This window comes from Somniosus microcephalus, unplaced genomic scaffold (assembly GCF_052327205.1).
Source record: "Somniosus microcephalus isolate GS21.2 unplaced genomic scaffold, FLI_Smic_1.0 unresolved_chr9, whole genome shotgun sequence".
Lineage (NCBI taxonomy): Eukaryota > Metazoa > Chordata > Chondrichthyes > Squaliformes > Somniosidae > Somniosus > Somniosus microcephalus.
In genome coordinates, this window is record NW_028225187.1 from 21,037,628 (window position 1) to 21,061,443 (window position 23,816).

At 49.9% G+C, this 23,816-nt stretch overlaps 1 protein-coding gene across 1 annotated transcript in view; it reads left to right on the forward strand.

Annotated features, from left to right (window-relative positions):
- LOC147084897 (nucleoside diphosphate kinase A-like) overlaps window positions 1-23,816 on the forward strand; it is a 51,471-nt gene that overhangs the window by 27,648 nt on the left and 7 nt on the right. Inside the window, exons 3-5 of the mRNA XM_085979606.1 lie at window positions 15,043-15,144; window positions 18,027-18,139; window positions 23,628-23,816. The exon at window positions 23,628-23,816 is cut by the window's right edge and continues 7 nt beyond it. Of these exons, the coding sequence (XP_085835732.1) occupies window positions 15,043-15,144; window positions 18,027-18,139; window positions 23,628-23,745 (333 nt within the window). The 3' untranslated portion in view covers window positions 23,746-23,816. The remainder of the gene's footprint in view (window positions 1-15,042; window positions 15,145-18,026; window positions 18,140-23,627) is intronic.

Below are 23,816 nucleotides of genomic sequence, written 5' to 3' on the forward strand. Positions count from 1 at the left end.
CACCTCACTGTAACACTCTGATATACCCCACACCCCTCACTGTAACACTGATATACCCCACACCCCTCACTGTAACACACTGATATACCCCACACCCCTCACTGTAACACACTGATATACCCCACACCCCTCACTGTAACACACTGATATACCCCACACCCCTCACTGTAACACTCTGATATACCCCACACCCCTCACTGTAACACTCTGATATACCCCACACCCCTCACTGTAACACTGATATATCCCACACCCCTCACTGTAACACTCTGATATACCCCACACCCCTCACTGTAACACTGATATACCCCACACCCCTCACTGTAGCACTCTGATATACCCCACACCCCTCACTGTAACACTCTGATATACCCCACACCCCTCTCTGTAACACTAATATACCCCACACCCCTCACTGCAACACTGATATATCCCACACCCCTCACTGTAACACTCTGATATACTCCACACCCCTCTCTGTAACACTGATATACCCCACACCCCTCACTGTAACACTCTGATATACCCCACACCCCTCACTGTAACACGCTGATATACCCCACACCCCTCACTGTAACACTGATATACCCCACACCCCTCACTGTAACACTGATATACCCCACACCCCTCACTGTATCACTGATATACCCCACACCCCGCACCGTAACACACTGATATACCCCACACCCCTCACTGTAACACTGATATACCCCACACTCCTCACTGTAACACTGATATACCCCACACCCCTTTCTGTAACACACTGATATACCCCACACCCCCCACTGTATCACTGATATACCCCACACCCCTCACTGTAACACTCTGATATACCCCACACCCCTCACTGTAACACTGATATACCCCACACCCCTCACTGTAACACACTGATATACCCCACACCCCTCACTGTAACACTCTGATATACCCCACACCCCTCACTGTAACACTGATATACCCCACACTCCTCACTGTAACACTGATATACACCACACCCCTCACTGTAACACTGATATACTCCACACCCCTCACTGTAACACACTGATATACCCCACACCCCTCACTGTAACACACTGATATACCTCACACCCCTCACTGTATCACTGATATACCCCACACCCCGCACCGTAACACACTGATATACCCCACACCCCTCACTGTAACACTGATATACCCCACACTCCTCACTGTAACACTGATAAACCCCACACCCCTTTCTGTAACACACTGATATACCCCACACCCCTCACTGTAACACACTGATATACCCCACACCCCTCACTGTATCACTGATATACCCCTCACCCCTCACTGTAACACACTGATATACACCACACCCCTCACTGTAACACTCTGATATACCCCACACCCCTCACTGTAACACTGATATACCCCACACCCCTCACTGTAACACACTGATATACCCCACACCCCTCACTGTAAAACTCTGATATACCCCACACCCCTCACTGTAACACTCTGATATACCCCACACCCCTCACTGTAACACTCTGATATACCCCACACCCCTCACTGTAACACTGATATACCCCACACCCCTCACTGTAACACACTGATATACCCCACACCCCTCACTGTAACACTCTGATATACCCCACACCCCTCACTGTAACACTGATATATTCCACACCCCTCACTGTAACACTCTGATATACCCCACACCCCTCACTGTAACACTGATATACCCCACACCTCTCACTGTAACACTGATATACCCCACACCCCGCACTGTAACACTGATATACCCCACACCCCTCACTGTAACACTGATATACACCACACCCCTCACTGTAACACTCTGATATACCCCACACCCCTCACTGTAACACACTGATATACACCACACCCCTCACTATAACACTCTGATATACCCCACACCCCTCACTGTAACACTGATATACACCACACCCCTCACTGTAACACTCTGATATACCCCACACCCCTCACTGTAACACTCTGATATACCCCACACCCCTCACTGTAACACTGATATACACCACACCCCTCACTGTAACACTCTGATATACCCTACACCCCTCACTGTAACACACTGATATACACCACACCCCTCACTGTAACACTCTGATATACCCCACATCCCTCACTGTAACACTGATATACACCACACCCCTCACTGTAACACTCTGATATACCCCACACCCCTCACTGTAACACTCTGATATACCCCACACCCCTCACTGTAACACTGATATACCCCACACCCCTCACTGTAACACTCTGATATACCCCACACCCCTCACTGTAACACACTAATATACCCTACACCCTTCACTGTAAAACTCTGATATACCCCACACCCCTCACTGTAACACTCTGATATACCCCACACCCCTCACTGTAACACTGATATACACCACACCCCTCACTGTAACACTCTGATATACCCCACACCCCTCACTGTAACACTCTGATATACCCCACACCCCTCACTGTAACACTCTGATATACCCCACACCCCTCACTGTAACACTCTGATATACCCCACACCCCTCACTGAAACACTCTGATGTACCCCACACCCCTCACTGTAACACTCTGATATACCCCACACCCCTCACTGTAACACTCTGATATACCCCACACCCCTCACTGTAACACTCTGATATACCCCACACCCCTCACTGTAACACTGACATACCCCACACCCCTCACTGTAACACTGATATACCGCACACCCCTCACTGTAACACTCTGATATACCCCACACCCCTCACTGAAACACTCTGATGTACCCCACACCCCTCACTGTAACACTCTGATATACCCCACACCCCTCACTGTAAACACTCTGATATACCCCACACCCCTCACTGTAACACTCTGATATACCCCACACCCCTCACTGTAACACTGACATACCCCACACCCCTCACTGTAACACTGATATACCCCACACCCCTCACTGAAACACTCTGATATACCCCACACCCCTCACTGTAACACTCTGATATACCCCACACCCCTCACTGTAACACTCTGATATACCCCACACCCCTCACTGAAACACTCTGATGTACCCCACACCCCTCACTGTAACACTCTGATATACCCCACACCCCTCACTGTAACACTGATATACCCCACACCCCTCACTGTAACACTCTGATATACACCACACCCCTCACTGTAACACTCTGATATACCCCACACCCCTCACTGTAACACTGATATACCCCACACCCCTCACTGTATCACTCTGATATACCCCACACCCCTCACTGTATCACACTGATATGCCCCACACCCCTCACAGTAACACTCTGATATATACCACACCCCTTGCTGTAACACTGATACACACCACACCCCTCACTGTAACACTGATACACACCACACCCCTCACTGTAACACTGATGCACCCCACACCCCTCACTGTAACACACTGATATACCCCACACCCCTCACTGTAACACTGATACACCCCACACCCCTCACTGTAACACTCTGATATACCCCACACCCCTCACTGTAACACTCTGATATACCCCACACCCCTCACTGTAACACTGATACACACCACACCCCTCACTGTAACACTGATGCACCCCACACCCCTCACTGTAACACACTGATATACCCCACACCCCTCACTGTAACACTGATGCACCCCACACCCCTCACTGTAACACACTGATATACCCCACACCCCTCACTGTAACACTGATACACCCCACACCCCTCACTGTTACACTCTGTTATACCCCACACCCCTCACTGTAACACTCTGATATACCCCACACCCCTCACTGTAACACTCTGATATACCCCACACCCCTCACTGTAACACTGACATACCTCACACCCCTCACTGTAACACTGATATACCCCACACCCCTCACTGTAACACACTGATATACCCCACACCCCTCACTGTAACACTGATATACCCCACACCCCTCACTGTAACACTGATATACTCCACACCCCTCTCTGTAACACACTGATATACACCACACCCCTCACTGTAACACTGATATACCCCACACCCCTCACTGTAACACACTGATATACCTCACACCCCCCACTGTATCACTGATATACCCCACACCGCTCACCGTAACACTCTGATATACCCCACACCCCTCACTGTAACACTGATATACCCCACACCTCTCTCTGTAACACACTGATATACACCACACCCCTCACTGTAACACACTGATATACCCCACACCCCTCACTGTAGCACTCTGATAGACCCCACACCCCTCACTGTAGCACTCTGATATACCCCACACCCCTCACTGTAACACTCTGATATACCCCACACCCCTCACTGTAACACTCTGATATACCCCACACCCCTCACTGTAACACTGATATACCCCACACCCCTCACTGTAACTCTGATATACCCCACACCCCTCACTGTAACACTGATATACCCCACACCCCTCACTGTAACACTGATATACCCCACACCCCTCACTGTAACACTGATATACCCCACACCCCTCACTGTAACACTGATATACCCCACACCCCTCACTGTAACTCTGATATACCCCACACCCCTCACTGTAACACTGATATACCCCACACCCCTCACTGTAACACTGATATACCCCACACCCCTCACTGTAACACTGATATACCCCACACCCCTCACTGTAACACTCTGATATACCCCACACCCCTCACTGTAACACTCTGATATACCCCAAACCCCTCACTGTAACACTGATATACCCCACACCCCTCACTGTAACACTGATATACCCCACACCCCTCACTGTAACACTCTGATATACCCGACACCCCTCACTGTAACACTCTGATATACCCCACACCCCTCACTGTAACACTCTGATATACCCCACACCCCTCACTGTAACACTCTGATATACACCACACCCCTCACTGTAACACTCTGATATACCCCACACCCCTCACTGTAACACTGATATACCCCACACCCCTCACTGTAACACTCTGATATACCCCACACCCCTCACTGTAACACTGATATACCCCACACCCCTCACTGTAAGACTCTGATATACCCCACACCCCTCACTGTAACACTCTGATATACCCCACACCCCTCACTGTAACACTGATATACCCCACACCCCTCACTGTAACACCCTGATATACCCCACACCCCTCACTGTAACACTCTGATATACCCCACACCCCTCACTGTAACACTCTGATATACCCCACACCCCTCACTGTAACACTCTGATATACCCCACACCCCTCACTGTAACACTCTGATATACCCCACAACCCTCACTGAAACACTCTGATATACCCCACACCCCTCACTGTAACACAGTGATATACCCCACACCCCTCACTGTAACACTCTGATATACCCCACACCCCTCACTGTAACACTGATATACCCCACACCCCTCACTGTAACACTGATATACCCCACACCCCTCACTGTAACACTGATATACCCCACACCCCTCACTGTAACACTGATATACCCCACACCCCTCACTGTAACACTGATATACCCCACACCCCTCACTGTAACACTGATATACACCACACCCCTCACTGTAACAGTGATGTACCCCACACCCCTCACTGTAACACTCTGATATACCCCACACCCCTCACTGTAACACTGATATATCCCACACCCCCTCACTGTAACACTCTGATATACCCCACACCCCTCACTGTAACACTGATATACCCCACACCCCTCACTGTAACACTCTGATATACCCCACACCCCTCACTGTAACACTGATATACCCCACACCCCTCACTGTAACACTGATATACCCCACACCCCTCACTGTAACACTCTGATATACCCCACACCCCTCACTGTAACACTGATATACCCCACACCCCTCACTGTAACACTGATATACCCCACACCCCTCACTGTAACACTCTGATATACCCAACACCCCTCACTGTAACACTGATATACCCCACACCCCTCACTGTAACACTGATATACCCCACACCCCTCACTGTAACACTCTGATATACCCCACACCCCTCACTGTAACACACTGATATACACCACACCCCTCACTGTAACACTCTGATATACCCCACACCCCTCACTATAACACTGATATATCCCACACCCCTCACTGTAACACTCTGATATACCCCACACCCCTCACTGTAACACTGATATACCACACACCCCTCACTGTAACACTCTGATATACCCCACACCCCTCACTGTAACACACTGATATACACCACACCCCTCACTGTAACACTCTGATATACCCCACACCCCTCACTTTAACACTGATATACCCCACACCCCTCACTGTAACACTCTGATATACCCCACACCCCTCACTGTAACACTCTGATATACCCCACACCCCTCACTGTAACACTGATATACACCACACCCCTCACTGTAACTCTCTGATATACCCCACACCACTCACTGTAACACTCTGATGTACCCCACACCCCTCACTGTAACACTCTGATATACCCCACACCCCTCACTGAAACACTCTGATATACCCCACACCCCTCACTGTAACACAGTGATATACCCCACACCCCTCACTGTAACACAGTGATATACCCCACACCCCTCACTGTAACACTCTGATATACCCCACACCCCTCACTGTAACACAGTGATATACCCCACACCCCTCACTGTAACACTGATATACCCCACACCCCTCACTGTAACACTGATATACCCCACACCCCTCACTGTAACACTGATATACCCCACACCCCTCACTGTAACACTCTGATATACCCCACACCCCTCACTGTAACACTGATATAACCCACACCCCTCACTGTAACACTCTGATATACCCCACACCCCTCACTGTAACACTCTGATACACCCCACATCCCTCACTGTAACACTGATATACCCCACACCCCTCACTGTAACACTGATATACCCCACACCCCTCACTGTAACACTCTGATATACCTCACACCCCTCACTGTAACACTGATATACCCCACACCCCTCACTGTAACACTGATATACCTCACACCCCTCACTGCAACACTGATATATCCCACACCCCTCACTGTAACAGTGGTATACCCCACACCCCTCACTGTAACATTGATATACCCCACACCCCTCACTATAACACTGATATACTCCATACCCCTCACTGTAACACTCTGATATACGCCACAACCCTCACTGTAACACTCTGATATACCCCACACCCCTCACTGTAACACTGATATACCCCACACCCCTCACTGTAACACTGATATACCCCACACCCCTCACTGTAACTCTGATATACCCCACACCCCTCACTGTAACACTGATATACCCCACACCCCTCACTGTAACACTGATATACCCCACACCCCTCACTGTAACACTGATATACCCCACACCCCTCACTGTAACACTCTGATATACCCCACACCCCTCACTGTAACACTCTGATATACCCCACACCCCTCACTGTAACACTGATATACCCCACACCCCTCACTGTAACACTCTGATATACCCCACACCCCTCACTGTAACACTGATATACCCCACACCCCTCACTGTAACACTCTGATATACCCGACACCCCTCACTGTAACACTCTGATATACCCCACACCCCTCACTGTAACACTCTGATATACCCCACACCCCTCACTGTAACACTCTGATATACACCACACCCCTCACTGTAACACTCTGATATACCCCACACCCCTCACTGTAACACTGATATACCCCACACCCCTCACTGTAACACTCTGATATACCCCACACCCCTCACTGTAACACTGATATACCCCACACCCCTCACTGTAAGACTCTGATATACCCCACACCCCTCACTGTAACACTCTGATATACCCCACACCCCTCACTGTAACACTGATATACCCCACACCCCTCACTGTAACACCCTGATATACCCCACACCCCTCACTGTAACACTCTGATATACCCCACACCCCTCACTGTAACACTCTGATATACCCCACACTCCTCACTGTAACACTCTGATATACCCCACACCCCTCACTGTAACACTCTGATATACCCCACAACCCTCACTGAAACACTCTGATATACCCCACACCCCTCACTGTAACACAGTGATATACCCCACACCCCTCACTGTAACACTCTGATATACCCCACACCCCTCACTGTAACACTGATATACCCCACACCCCTCACTGTAACACTGATATACCCCACACCCCTCACTGTAACACTGATATACCCCACACCCCTCACTGTAACACTGATATACCCCACACCCCTCACTGTAACACTGATATACCCCACACCCCTCACTGTAACACTGATATACACCACACCCCTCACTGTAACAGTGATGTACCCCACACCCCTCACTGTAACACTCTGATATACCCCACACCCCTCACTGTAACACTGATATACCCCACACCCCTCACTGTAACACTCTGATATACCCCACACCCCTCACTGTAACACTGATATACCCCACACCCCTCACTGTAACACTCTGATATACCCCACACCCCTCACTGTAACACTGATATACCCCACACCCCTCACTGTAACACTGATATACCCCACACCCCTCACTGTAACACTCTGATATACCCCACACCCCTCACTGTAACACTGATATACCCCACACCCCTCACTGTAACACTGATATACCCCACACCCCTCACTGTAACACTCTGATATACCCAACACCCCTCACTGTAACACTGATATACCCCACACCCCTCACTGTAACACTGATATACCCCACACCCCTCACTGTAACACTCTGATATACCCCACACCCCTCACTGTAACACACTGATATACACCACACCCCTCACTGTAACACTCTGATATACCCCACACCCCTCACTATAACACTGATATATCCCACACCCCTCACTGTAACACTCTGATATACCCCACACCCCTCACTGTAACACTGATATACCACACACCCCTCACTGTAACACTCTGATATACCCCACACCCCTCACTGTAACACACTGATATACACCACACCCCTCACTGTAACACTCTGATATACCCCACACCCCTCACTTTAACACTGATATACCCCACACCCCTCACTGTAACACTCTGATATACCCCACACCCCTCACTGTAACACTCTGATATACCCCACACCCCTCACTGTAACACTGATATACACCACACCCCTCACTGTAACACTCTGATATACCCCACACCCCTCACTGAAACACTCTGATATACCCCACACCCCTCACTGTAACACAGTGATATACCCCACACCCCTCACTGTAACACTCTGATATACCCCACACCCCTCACTGTAACGCAGTGATATACCCCACACCCCTCACTGTAACACTGATATACCCCACACCCCTCACTGTAACACTGATATACCCCACACCCCTCACTGTAACACTGATATACCCCACACCCCTCACTGTAACACTCTGATATACCCCACACCCCTCACTGTAACACTGATATAACCCACACCCCTCACTGTAACACTCTGATATACCCCACACCCCTCACTGTAACACTCTGATACACCCCACATCCCTCACTGTAACACTGATATACCCCACACCCCTCACTGTAACACTGATATACCCCACACCCCTCACTGTAACACTCTGATATACCTCACACCCCTCACTGTAACACTGATATACCCCACACCCCTCACTGTAACACTGATATACCTCACACCCCTCACTGCAACACTGATATATCCCACACCCCTCACTGTAACAGTGGTATACCCCACACCCCTCACTGTAACACTGATATACCCCACACCCCTCACTGTAACACTGATATACTCCATACCCCTCACTGTAACACTCTGATATACGCCACACCCCTCACTGTAACACTCTGATATACCCCACACCCCTCAGTGTAACACTGATACACCCCACACCCCTCACTGTAACACTCTGATATACCCCACACCACTCACTGTAACACTCTGATATACCCCACACCCCTCAGTGTAACACTGATACACCCCACACCCCTCACTGTAACACTCTGATATACCCCACACCCCTCACTGTAACACTCTGATATACCCCACACCCCTCAGTGTAACACTGATACACCCCACACCCCTCACTGTAACACTCTGATATACCCCACACCACTCACTGTAACACTCTGATATACCCCACACCCCTCACTGTAACACTCTGATATACCCCACACCCCTCACTGAAACACACTGATATACCCCACACCCCTCACTGTAACACCCTGACATACCCCACACCCCTCACTGTAACACTCTGATATACCCCACACCCCTCACTGTAACACTCTGATATACCCCACACCCCTCACTGTAACACTCTGATATACCCCACACCCCTCACTGTAACACAGTGATATACCCCAAACCCCTCACTGTAACACTCTGATATACCCCACACCCCTCACTGTAACACCGTGATATACCCCACACCCCTCACTGTAACACTCTGATATACCCCACACCCCTCACTGAAACACTCTGATATACCCCACACCCCTCACTGTAACACTGTGATATACCCCACACCCCTCACTGTAACACTCTGATATACCCCACACCCCTCACTGTAACACCGTGATATACCCCACACCCCTCACTGTAACACTGATATACCCCACACCCCTCACTGTAACACTGATATACTCCACACCCCTCACTGTAACACACTGATATACCCCACACCCCTCACTGTAACACACTGATATACCTCACACCCCTCACTGTATCACTGATATACCCCACACCCCTCACTGTAACACTCTGATATACCTCACACCCCTCACTGTAACACTGATATACCCCACACCCCTCACTGTAACACTGATATACCTCACACCCCTCACTGTAACACTGATATATCCCACACCCCTCACTGTAACACTCTGATATACCCCACACCCCTCACTGTAACACTCTGATACACCCCACATCCCTCACTGTAACACTGATATACCCCACACCCCTCACTGTAACACTGATATATCCCACACCCCTCACTGTAACACTGATATACCCCACACCCCTCACTGTAACACTGATATACCCCACAGCCCTCACTGTAACACTCTGATATACCCCACACCCCTCACTGTAACACTGATATACCCCACACCCCTCACTGTAACACTCTGATATACCCCACACCCCTCACTGTAACACAGTGATATACCCCACACCCCTCACTGTAACACTGATATACTCCACACCCCTCACTGTAACACTCTGATATACCCCACACCCCTCACTGTAACACAGTGATATACCCACACCCCTCACTGTAACACTGATATACTCCACACCCCTCACTGTAACACTCTGATATACCCCACACCCCTCACTGTAACACAGTGATATACCCCACACCCCTCACTGTAACACTGATATATCCCACACCCCTCACTGCAACACTGATATATCCCACACCCCTCACTGTAACACTCTGATATACCCCACATCCCTCACTGTAACACTCTGATATACCCCACACCCCTCTCTGTAACACTGATATACCCCACACCCCTCACTGTAACACTGATATACCCCACACCCCTCACTGTAACACTCTGATATACCCCACACCCCTCACTGTAACACTGATATACCCCACACCCCTCACTGTAACACTGATATACCCCACACCCCTCACTGTAACAGTGATATATCCCACACCCCTCACTATAACACTCTGATATACCCCACACCCCTCACTGTAACACTAATATACCCCACACCCCTCACTGTCACACTCTGATATACCCCACACCCCTCACTGTAACACTGATATACCCCACACCCCTCACTGTAACACTGATATACCCCACACCCCTCACTGTAACTCTGATATACCCCACACCCCTCACTGTAACACTCTGATATACCCCACACCCCTCACTGTAACACTGATATACCCCACACCCCTCACTGTAACACTGATATACCACACACCCCTCACTGTAACACTGATATACCCCACACCCCTCACTCTAACACTGATATACCCCACACCCCTCACTGTAACACTCTGATATACCCCACACCCCTCACTGTAACACTGATATACCCCACACCCCTCACTGTAACACTGATATACCTCACACCCCTCACTGTAACACTCTGATATACCCCACACCGCTCACTGTAACACTGATATACCCCACACCCCTCACTGTAACACTGATATACCCCACACCCCTTACTGTAACACTCTGATATACCCCACACCCCTCACTGTAACACTGATATACCCCACACCCCTCACTGTAACACTGATATACCTCACACCCCTCACTGTAACACTCTGATATACCTCACACCCCTCACTGTAACACTGATATACCCCACACCCCTCACTGTAACACTCTGATATACCCCACACCCCTCACTGTAACACTGATATACACCACACCCCTCACTGTAACACTCTGATATACCCCACACCCCTCACTGTAACACTCTGATATACCCCACACCCCTCACTGTAACACTCTGATATACCCCACACCCCTCACTGTATCACTCTGATATACCCCACACCCCTCACTGTAACACAGTGATATACCCCACACCCCTCACTGTAACACTCTGATATACCCCACACCCCTCACTGTAACACTGATATACCCCACACCCCTCACTGTAACACTGATATACACCACACCCCTCACTGTAACAGTGATGTACCCCACACCCCTCACTGTAACACTCTGATATACCCCACACCCCTCGCTGTAACACTGATATACCACACACCCCTCACTGTAACACTGATATACCCCACACCCCTCACTGTAACACTGATATACCACACACCCCTCACTGTAACACTGATATACCCCACACCCCTCACTGTAGCACACTGATATACACCACACCCCTCACTGTAACACTCTGATATACCCCACACCCCTCACTTTAACACTGATATACCCCACATCCCTCACTGTAACACACTGATATACCCCACACCCCTCACTGTAAAACTCTGATGTACCCCACACCCCTCACTGTAACACTCTGATATACCCCACACCCCTCACTGTAACACTGATATACACCACACCCCTCACTGTAACACTCTGATATACCCCACACCCCTCACTGTAACACTCTGATATACCCCACACCCCTCAATGTAACACTCTGATATACCCAACACCCCTCAGTTTAACACTGATATATGCCACACCCCTCACTGTAACACTGATATACCCCACACCCCTCACTGAAACACTCTGATATACCCCACACCCCTCACTGTAACACTGATATACCCCACACCCCTCACTGTAACACTCAGATATACCCCACACCCCTCACTGTAACACTCTGATATACCCCACACCCCTCACTGTAACACAGTGATATACTCCACACCCCTCACTGTAACACTCTGATATACCCCACACCCCTCACTGTAACACACTGATATACCCCACACCCCTCACTGTAACACTCTGATATACCCCACACCCCTCACTGTAACACAGTGATATACTCCACACCCCTCACTGTAACACTCTGATATACCCCACACCCCTCACTGTAACACAGCGATATACCCCACACCCCTCACTGTAACACTGATATACCCCACACCCCTCACTGTAACACTGATATACTCCACACCCCTCACTGTAACACACTGATATACCCCACACCCCTCACTGTAACACTCTGATATACCCCACACCCCTCACTGTAACACAGTGATATACCCCACACCCCTCACTGTAACACTGATATACCCCACACCCCACACTGTAACACTGATATACTCCACACCCCTCACTGTAACACTCTGATATACCCCACACCCCTCACTGTAACAAGTGATATACCCCACACCCCTCACTGTAACACTGATATACCCCACACACCTCACTGTAACGCTGATATACCCCACACCCCTCTCTGTAACACTGATATACCACACACCCCTCACTGTAACACTGATATACCCCACACCCCTCACTGTAACATTCTGATATGTCCCACACCCCTCACTGTAACACTGATATACCCCACACCCCTCACTGTAACACTGATATACCCACACCCCTCACTGCAACACTGATATACCCCACACCCCTCACTGTAACACTCTGATATACCCACACCCCTCACTGTAACACTCTGATATACCCCACACCCCTCACTGTATCACTGATATACCCCACACCCCTCACTGTAACACTCTGATATACCCCACACCCCTCACTGTAACAGTGGTATACCCCACACCCCTCACTGTAACACTGATATACCCCACACCCCTCACTGTAACAGTGGTATATCCCACAACCGTCACTGTAACACACTGATATACCCCACACCCCTCACTGTAACACTGATATACCCCACACCCCTCACTGTAACAATGGTATACCCCACACCCCTCACTGTAACACTGAAATACCCCACACCCCTCACTGTAACAGTGGTATATCCCACACCCCTCACTGTAACACTCTGATATACCCCACACCCCTCACTGTAACACTGATATACCCCACACCCTTCACTGTAACAGTGGTATACCCCACACCCCTCACTGTAACACTCTGATATACCCCACACCCCTCACTGTAACACTGATATACCCCACACCCCTCACTGTAACACTGATATACCCCACACCCCTCACTATTACACTGATATACCCCACACCCCTCACTGTAACACTCTGATATACCCCACACCCCTCACTGTAACACTGATATAGCCCACACCCCTCACTGTAACACACTGATATACCCCACACCCCTCACTGTAACTCTCTCTGATATACCCCGCACCGTGGCTAGGGGGGGAGCAGGAACGATGGGGGACGGGCTGACTCAGCTAGCCCCGTACCTGAATAAGAATAGTTACCTGAAGGAAAAAAAATTGCTTGGATACGAGGAAAGGGCACGGGAGCGGGACTAGCTGAAGTGCTCTTGCAGAGGGCTCGGCACGGGCTCAGCGGGCCGACTGGCCGCCTTCTGTGCTCAATTTAATCCCTCCTAACCTTTCTTGGTCTATTTTCTTTCTCTCTCTAGCCCTCCGAAGACATGGCAAAGCAACATTATATCGATCTGAAGGACAAACCATTCTATGCTGGCCTCTGCAAATTCACTTCCGCCGGTCCCTTTGTTGCCATGGTAAGTTGTTAAGGGCCTACCTGATTTAGGCTTCGAGCATCCTGTCTAAAGATTTCAAAAGCTGTGAGCACATTCTGGGCACCGCCCTTTAGGAAAGATGTGAAGGCCTTAGAGAGGGTGCAGAAAAGATTTAGGAGAATGGTTCCAGGGATCAAGGACTTCAGTGATGTGGAGAGACTGGAGAAGCTGGGGTTGTTCTCCTTAGAGCAGAGAATGTTAAGGGGAGATTGACCAGAATGGTAGCAGGGATGAGGGACTTCAGTGATGTGGAGAGACTGGAGAAGCTGGGGTTGTTCTCCTTAGAGCAGAGAAGGTTAAGGGGAGATTGACCAGAATGATACCAGGGATGAGGGACTTCAGTGATGTGGAGAGACTGGAGAAGCTGGGGTTGTTCTCCTTAGAGCAGAGAAGGTTAAGGGGGAGATTGACCAGAATGGTACCAGGGATTGAGGGACTTCAGTGATGTGGAGAGACTGGAGAAGCTGGGATTGTTCTCCTTAGAGCAGAGAAGGTTAAGGGGAGATTGACCAGAATGGTACCAGGGATGGGGGACTTCAGTGATGTGGAGAGACTGGAGAAGCTGGGGTTGTTCTCCTTAGAGCAGAGAAGGTTGAGGGGAGATTGACCAGAATGGTACCAGGGATGAGGGACTTCAGTGATGTGGAGAGACTGGAGAAGCTGGGGTTGTTCTCCTTAGAGCAGAGAAGGTTAAGGGGAGATTGACCAGAATGGTACCAGGGATGAGGGACTTCAGTGATGTGGAGAGACTGGAGAAGCTGGGATTGTTCTCCTTAGAGCAGAGAAGGTTAAGAGGAGATTGACCAGTATGGTACCAGGGATGAGGGACTTCAGTGATGTGGAGAGACTGGAGATGCCGGGGTTGTTTGCCTTGGAGCAGAGATGGTTGAGATTTGATAGAGGTGTTCAAAATCATGAGGGGTCTGGACACAGTAGATAGAGAGAAACTGTTCCCATTGGCGGAAGGGTCGAGAACCAGAGGACACAGATTTAAGGTGATTGGCAGAAGAACCAAAGGCGACATGAGGAAAAACGTTTTTACGCAGCGAGTGGTGAGGATCTGGATTGCGCTGCCTGAAAGGGCGGTGGAGGCAGATTCAATCGTGGCTTTCAAAAGGGGAATTGGATCAGTACCTGAAGGAAAAACATTTACAGGGCTACGGGGAAAGGGCGGGCGGAGTGGGACTAGCTGAAGTGCTGTGTGGTGAAGGTACTCCCACAGTGCTGTTAGGGAGGGAGTTCCAGGATTTTGACCCAGCGACGATGAAGGAACGGCCGATATATTTCCAAGTCAGGATGGTGTGTGACTTGGAGGGGAACTTGGAGGTGGTGGTGTTCCCATGTGCCTGCTGCCCTTGTCCTTCTAGGTGGAAGAGGTCGCGGGTTTGGGAGGTGCTGCCGAAGAAGCCTTGGCGAGTTGCTGCAATGCATCTTGTAGATGGTACACACTTCAGCCACGGTGCGCCGGTGGTGGAGGGAGTGAATGTTTAAGGTGGTGGATGGGGTGTCTCTCAATCCCCTCTCTCCCAGGGAGATATCTGTACACTGACTGGTGTCTCTCCGTCCCTCTCTCTCACGGAGATATCTGTACACTGACTGGTATCTCTCCGTCCCTCTCTCTCACGGAGATATCTGTACACTGACTGGTGTCTCTCAGTCCCTCTCTCTCAGGGAGATATCTGTACACTGACTGGTGTCTCTCAGTCCCTCTCTCTCAGGGAGATATCTGTACACTGACTGGTGTCTCTCAGTCCCTCTCCCTCAGGGAGATATCTGTACACTGACTGGTGTCTCTCAGTCCCTCTCCCTCAGGGAGATATCTGTACACTGACTGGTGTCTCTCAATCCCCTCTCTCCCAGGGATATATCTGTACACTGACTGGTGTCTCTCAGTCCCCTCTCTCCCAGGGAGATATCTGTACACTGACTGGTGTCTCTCAAACCCCTCTGTCCCAGGGAGATATCTGTACACTGACTGGTGTCTCTCAGACCCCTCTCTCTCATGGAGATATCTGTACACTGACTGGTGTCTCTCAAACCCCTCTGTCCCAGGGAGATATCTGTACACTGACTGGTGTCTCTCAGTCCCTCTCCCTCAGGGAAATATCTGTACACTGACTGGTGTCTCTCAGTCCCCTCTCTCTCAGGGAGATATCTGTACACTGACTGGTGTCTCTCAGTCCCTCTCCCTCAGGGAGATATCTGTACACTGACTGGTGTCTCTCAGTCCCTCTCTCTCAGGGAGGTATCTGTACACTGTCTGGTGTCTCTCCATCCCTCTCTCTCAGGGAGATATCTGTACACTGACTGGTGTCTCTCAGTCCCTTCTCCCTCAGGGAGATATCTGTACACTGACTGGTGTCTCTCAGTCCCCTGTCTCTCGGAGAGATATCTGTACACTGACTGGTGTCTCTCAGCCCCTCTCTCTCAGGGAGATATCTGTACACTGACTGGTGTCTCTCAGTCCCTCTCCCTCAGGGAGATATCTGTACACTGACTGGTGTCTCTCAGTCCCTCTCTCTCAGGGAGGTATCTGTACACTGTCTGGTGTCTCTCCATCCCTCTCTCTCAGGGAGATATCTGTACACTGACTGATGTCTCTCAGTCCCTTCTCCCTCAGGGAGATATCTGTACACTGACTGGTGTCTCTCAGTCCCTCTCTCTCAGGGAGATATCTATACACTGACTGGTGTCTCTCAGCCCCCTCTCTCTCAGGGAGATAGCTGTACACTGACTGGTGTCTTTCAGTCACTCTCCCTCAGGGAGCTATCCGTACACTGACAGGTGTCTCTCCATGCGTTTGCCAGGATGGTATCACGGTTTTTGCGAGTGACTGACGTGCTCTCTCTCTTTGCTTCTTCCAGTGCTGGGAGGGTCAGAACGTCGTGAAGATGAGTCGTGACATGCTTGGCGAAACTAACCCCGCTGACTCCAAACCAGGAACCATCCGTGGCGATCTTTGTGTGCAAGTTGGAAGGTAAGTGGTGCAGGGTAGCGTCTAACGTAAAATGCAACATAGGACCAGGACGGCGCAAGACAGCAAACAGAGTCTATTTAAATAGCACACAACAGCAAACAGAGTCTATTTAAATAGCACACGACAGCAAACAGAGTCTATTTAAATAGCACACGACAGCAAACAGAGTCTATTTAAATAGCACACGACAGCAAACAGAGTCTATTTAAATAGCACACGACAGCAAACAGAGTCTATTTAAATAGCACACGACAGCAAACAGAGTCTATTTAAATAGCACACGACAGCAAACAGAGTCTATTTAAATAGCAAACGACAGCAAACAGAGTCTATTTAAATAGCACACGACAGCAAACAGAGTCTATGGGCAGGATTTTCATTGGGCCGTGGAGTCGGGATTGGAGGCGTTAAAATCCTGAAATCGGGGGTCCCGACCCCATCCCGCACCCAAACCCGCCTCCATGCCAGTTTCAAAGGAGGCGGGTACCTGCCCCACACTGGGACCCGCCTCCCCCAGGCGGGAAGGGGATTAGTGCCAATTAACTGCCTGTTAACAGGTAGTTAACAGGCAGTTTTTAGCCTAATCCCTATTTTTAAGGTTGAAGTGTGGGATTCCCGACGGCACCAAGTTAGCGAGGTGGACTGTCGGGTTGAAGGACTTGGAGGGGTCGAGATGTCCGGTGTTCAGGTGAGTGATGGGTGCATGAGTGCAAAGGTAAGTGTGTTTGGTGTGTCTAAAGTGATTAAATAAGTTTTACATACCTTTACAGCCTTCCTTCCTTCAGGTCTCGGGAGTCCCTCGTCTCACCGGCACAGAAAGCAGAATGGCCGCGATCTGTCAAAAGTGACAGCCTTCAGCTTTCTGTGCCGGTGAGATCTCTAACTGAGTCTGTGGAGAAGGACTTGAGTTAGAAGTCAGACTGTCAGTGTTTGACAGCTTCAAACAGCTGTCAAACGCTGATATTTCATCTGTCAAAACCTCTTGACCGATGAAATGTCAGTCTGTGACGTCACTTGTTGCCGGGTGGCCCCTTAATTGGCCTGCTGAGCGGGCTCGACAAGGTCAATCAAGGGAAAATCGCGTGGGTTGGCCGCATCTCGATGGAGGCGGGACTACAACCCCGAAAGTTGTAGTCCCGCCTCCTACCCACCTCCTCAATGAAAATCCAGCCCAATCTATCTAGATAAGTGTGAGGTGGTGCATTTTGGTTGCAAGAGTAAAGAGGCCACAAGCGGTCTGGAAAATCAGTGTCTAAATGGGGTAGAGGAACAAAGGGATCTCAGGGTACAGAAACTCAAATCACTAAAAGTCGCGACGCAGGTTAATACGGCTATAAAAAATAGCAAACCAAGCACTGGGGTTCATTTCTAGAGGGATAGAACTGAAAAGTGGAGAAGTTATGTTAAACTTCTTTCGAACCTTGGTTAGACCACACTTGGAGCACTGTGCACAGTTCTGGTCTCCATATACCTTGGTTAGTTCACACTTGGAGCACTGTGCACAGTTCTGGTCTCCATATACCTTGGTTAGACCACACTTGGAGCACCGTGCACAGTTCTGGTCTCCATATACCTTGGTTAGACCACACTTGGAGCACTGTGCACAGTTCTGGTCTCCATATACCTTGGTTAGACCACACTTGGAGTACTGTGCACAGTTCTGGTCTCCATATACCTTGGTTAGACCACACTTGGAGCACTGTGCACAGTTCTGGTCTCCATATCCCTTGGTTAGACCACACTTGGAGCACTGTGCACAGTCCTGGTCTCCATATCCCTTGGTTAGACCACACTTGGAGTACTGTGCACAGTTCTGGTCTCCATATACCTTGGTTAGACCACATTTGGAGCACTGTGCACAGTTCTGGTCTCCATATACCTTGGTTAGACCACACTTGGAGCACTGTGCACAGTTCTGGTCTCCATATACCTTGGTTAGACCACACTTGGAGCACTGTGCACAGTCCTGGTCTCCATATACCTCGGTTAGACCACACTTGGAGCACTGTGCACAGTCCTGGTCTCCATATACCTTGGTTAGACCACACTAGGAGCACTGGGCACAGTTCTGGTCTCTGTATACCTTGGTTAGATCACACTTGGAGCACTGTGCACAGTCCTGGTCTCCGTATACCTTGGTTAGACCACACTTGGAGCACTGTGCACAGTTCTGGTCTCCATATACCTTGGTTAGACCACACTTGGAGCATTGTGCACAGTCCTGGTCTCCATATACCTTGGTTAGACCACACTTGGAGCACTGTGCACAGTCCTGGTCTCCATATCCCTTGGTTAGACCACACTTGGAGTACTGTGCACAGTTCTGGTCTCCATATACCTTGGTTAGACCACACTTGGAGCGCTGTGCACAGTTATGGTCTCCATGTTATAGAGACACTGGAGAAGGTGCAATAAAAGATTTACAAGAATGATCCCAGAACTGAGAGGTTATACCTATCAGGAAAGATTGAACAGGCTGGGGCTCTTTTCTCTGGAAAAGAGAAGGCTGAGGGGTGACCTGATAGAGGTCTTTAAGATTATGAAAGAGTTTGATAGGGTAGACGTAGAGATGATGTTTCCACTTGTGGCCGAGACCAGAACTAATAAATCCAATAGGGAATTCAGGAGAAACTTCTTTACCCAGAGAGTGGTGAGAATGTGGAACTCGCTACCACAGGGAGAGGTTGAGGCGAATAGTAGAGATGCATTTAAGGGGAAGCTGGATAAACACATGAGGGAGAGAGGAATAGAAGGATATGTTGATGGGGTGAGATGAAGAGGGGGTGGGAGGAGGCTCGTGTGGAGCAGACACACCGGCATGGACCAGTTTCTGTGCAATAGACACGATGTAAGTCACGGGTGATCTCTATCTTATCCATCATCTGAGGTACCATTCTGGTCAATCCCCCCTTAACCTTCTCTGCTTCAAGGAGAACAATCCCAGCTTCTCCAGTCTCTCCACATCACTGAAGTCCCTCATCCCCGGTACCATTCTGGTCAATCTCCTCTTAACCTTCTCTGCTCTAAGGAGAACAACCCCAGCTTCTCCAGTCTCTCCACATCACTGAAGTCCCTCATCCCCGGTCCCCTTCTGGTCAATCTCCTCTGCCCCCTCAACATGTTACAGTTATATAAAGCTCTGGTCAGATCCCATCTAGAGAAACTACGTTCAGTTCTGGGCACCGCCCCTCAGGAAGGATATATTGGCCTTGGAGGGGAACAGAGGAGATTCATCAGAATGATACCGGGGGCTAAAAGGGTTACATTCCGAGGACAGGTTGCACAGACTAGGCCTGTACTCCCTCGAGTGTAGAGGATTAAGGGGTGATCTGATTGAGGGTGTTTGAGATGATTAAAGTATTCGATAGAAACATAGAAGATAGGAGCAGGAGTAGGCCATTCGGCCCCTCGAGCCTGTTCCGCCATTCACCGAGATCATGGCTGATCATCCAAATTCAGTACCCTGTCCCTGCTTTCTCCCAATATCCCTTGATCCCTTTAGCCTTAAGAAATATATCCAACTCCTTCTTGAATATATTTAATGAATTGGGCTCAACGGCCTTCTGTGGTAGAGAATTCCACAGGTTCACCACTCTCTGGGTGAAGAAATTCCTCCTCATCTCAGTCCCAAATGGTTTACCCCTTATCCTTAGACTGTGACCCTTGGTTCTGGACTCCCAGACCATCGGGAACATCCTTCCTGCATCTAGTCTGTCTAGTCCTGTTAGAATTTTATAAGTTTCAATGAGATCCCCTCTCATTCTTCTAAACTCCAGCGAGTATAAGCCCAATCGACCCAATCTTTCCTCATACGTCATTCCTGCCATCCCAGGTATCAGTCTGGTGAATCTTTGCTGCACTCCTTCCATGGCAAGAACATCCTTCCTCAGATAAGGCGACCAAAACTGCACACAATACTCAAGGTGTGGTCTCACCAAGGCCCTGTACAACTGCAGCAAGACATCCTTGTTCCTGTACTCGAACCCTCTCGCTACGAAGGCCAACATACCATTTGCCTTCTTAACCGCCTGCTGCACCTGCATGCTTACCTTCAGCGACTGGTGCACAAGGACACCCAGGTCTCGTTGCGCTTCCCCTTCTCCCAATCTATTGCCGTTCAGATAATAATCTGCCTTCCTGTTTTTGTCACCAAAGTGGATAGGGTGGAGAGAGAGAGAGAAACTATTTCCTCTGGTGGGGGGAGTCCAGAGCGAGGGGGCAGAACCTTAAAATTAGAGCCAAGCCGTTCAGGGGTGATGTCAGGAAACACTTCTTCACACAAAGGCTGGTGGAAATCTGGAACTCTCTCCCCCAAAGAGCTGTGGAGGCTGGGGGTCAATTGGAGCTTTCAAAACTGAGATTGACGGACTTTTGTTGGGTCAGGATGTTAAGGGTTACAGAACCAAGGCGGGTTGATGGAGTTAAGATGTGATAAGTTAAGGCTTTCGGGATGAGATGTTAAACCGAGGCCCCGTCTGCTCTCTCAGGTGGATGTAAAAGATCCCACGGCCACTATTGGAAGAAGAGCAGGGGGGAGTTCTCCCCGGTGTCCTGGGGCCAATGTTTATCCCTCAACCAACATCACTAAAAGCAGATGATCTGGTCATTATCACATTGCTGTTTGTGGGAGCTTGCTGTGTGCAAATTGGCTGCTGCGTTTCCCACACGGTGGCATAGTGGTTAGCACTGTTGCCTCACAGCGCCAGGGACCGGGGTTCAAATCCGGCCTCGGGCGACTGTCTGTGTGGAGTTTGCACATTCTCCCCGTGTTTGCGTGGGTTTCCTCCGGGTGCTCCGGTTTCCTCCCACAGTCCAAAGATGTGCGGGTTAGGTTGATTGGCCATGATAAATTGACCCTTAGTGTTAGGGGGATTAAATACGTGGGGTTACGGGGCTAGGGCTTGGGTGGGATGGCTGTCGGTGTAGGGACCGGGTGCTAGGGTTTGGACGATCAGCCATGATCTCGTTGAATGGCGGAGCAGGCTCGAGGGGCCGAATGGCCTACTCCTGTTCTTATCTTCTATGTTTCTATCACTAAAACAGATGATCCGGTCATTATCACATTGCTGTCTGTGGGAGCTTGCTGTGCGCAAATTGGCTGCCGCGTTTCCCACATTACAACAGCGACCACACTTCAAGAAGTGCTTCATTGGCCGTGAAGCGCTTTGAGACGTCCGGTGGTCGTGAAAGGCGCTACAGAAATGCAAGGCTTTCTTTGGTCATTGGCTGGGGTCAGGGGTCGAGAGGGACCAACCCAAGCTCCTCAATCCGGTTCGGGCCGCGCGCGAGGACCCAGCCTCCCCAGCCGTGCGGGAAGGGGGGCCTGAAAGAGACTCGGAGTTCGAAAGTTCTACAATATTGTCTGAGAAGGCTAGAAACTGTATGGCGACGGGTTTGCCCCCCCCCCCCCCCCTTCCGTGCCGATACCGGCCCCCAAAACCCACACTGTTTTCTAACCCCTGACCGCTTCCTTCCTGCCTGCCCACAGGAACATCATTCATGGCAGTGATTCGCTGGAGACGGCCAAGAATGAGGTGGCGCTGTGGTTCAAAGCGGAGGAGCTGGTCGAATGGAAGAGTTGCATGGACGCCTACCTGTACGAGTAACGAGTGCACGCGATCGTGGGCTGCCTATCGGGCTCTGAGTCTGTACTTGGTGAACAATAAAACCTGCCCGA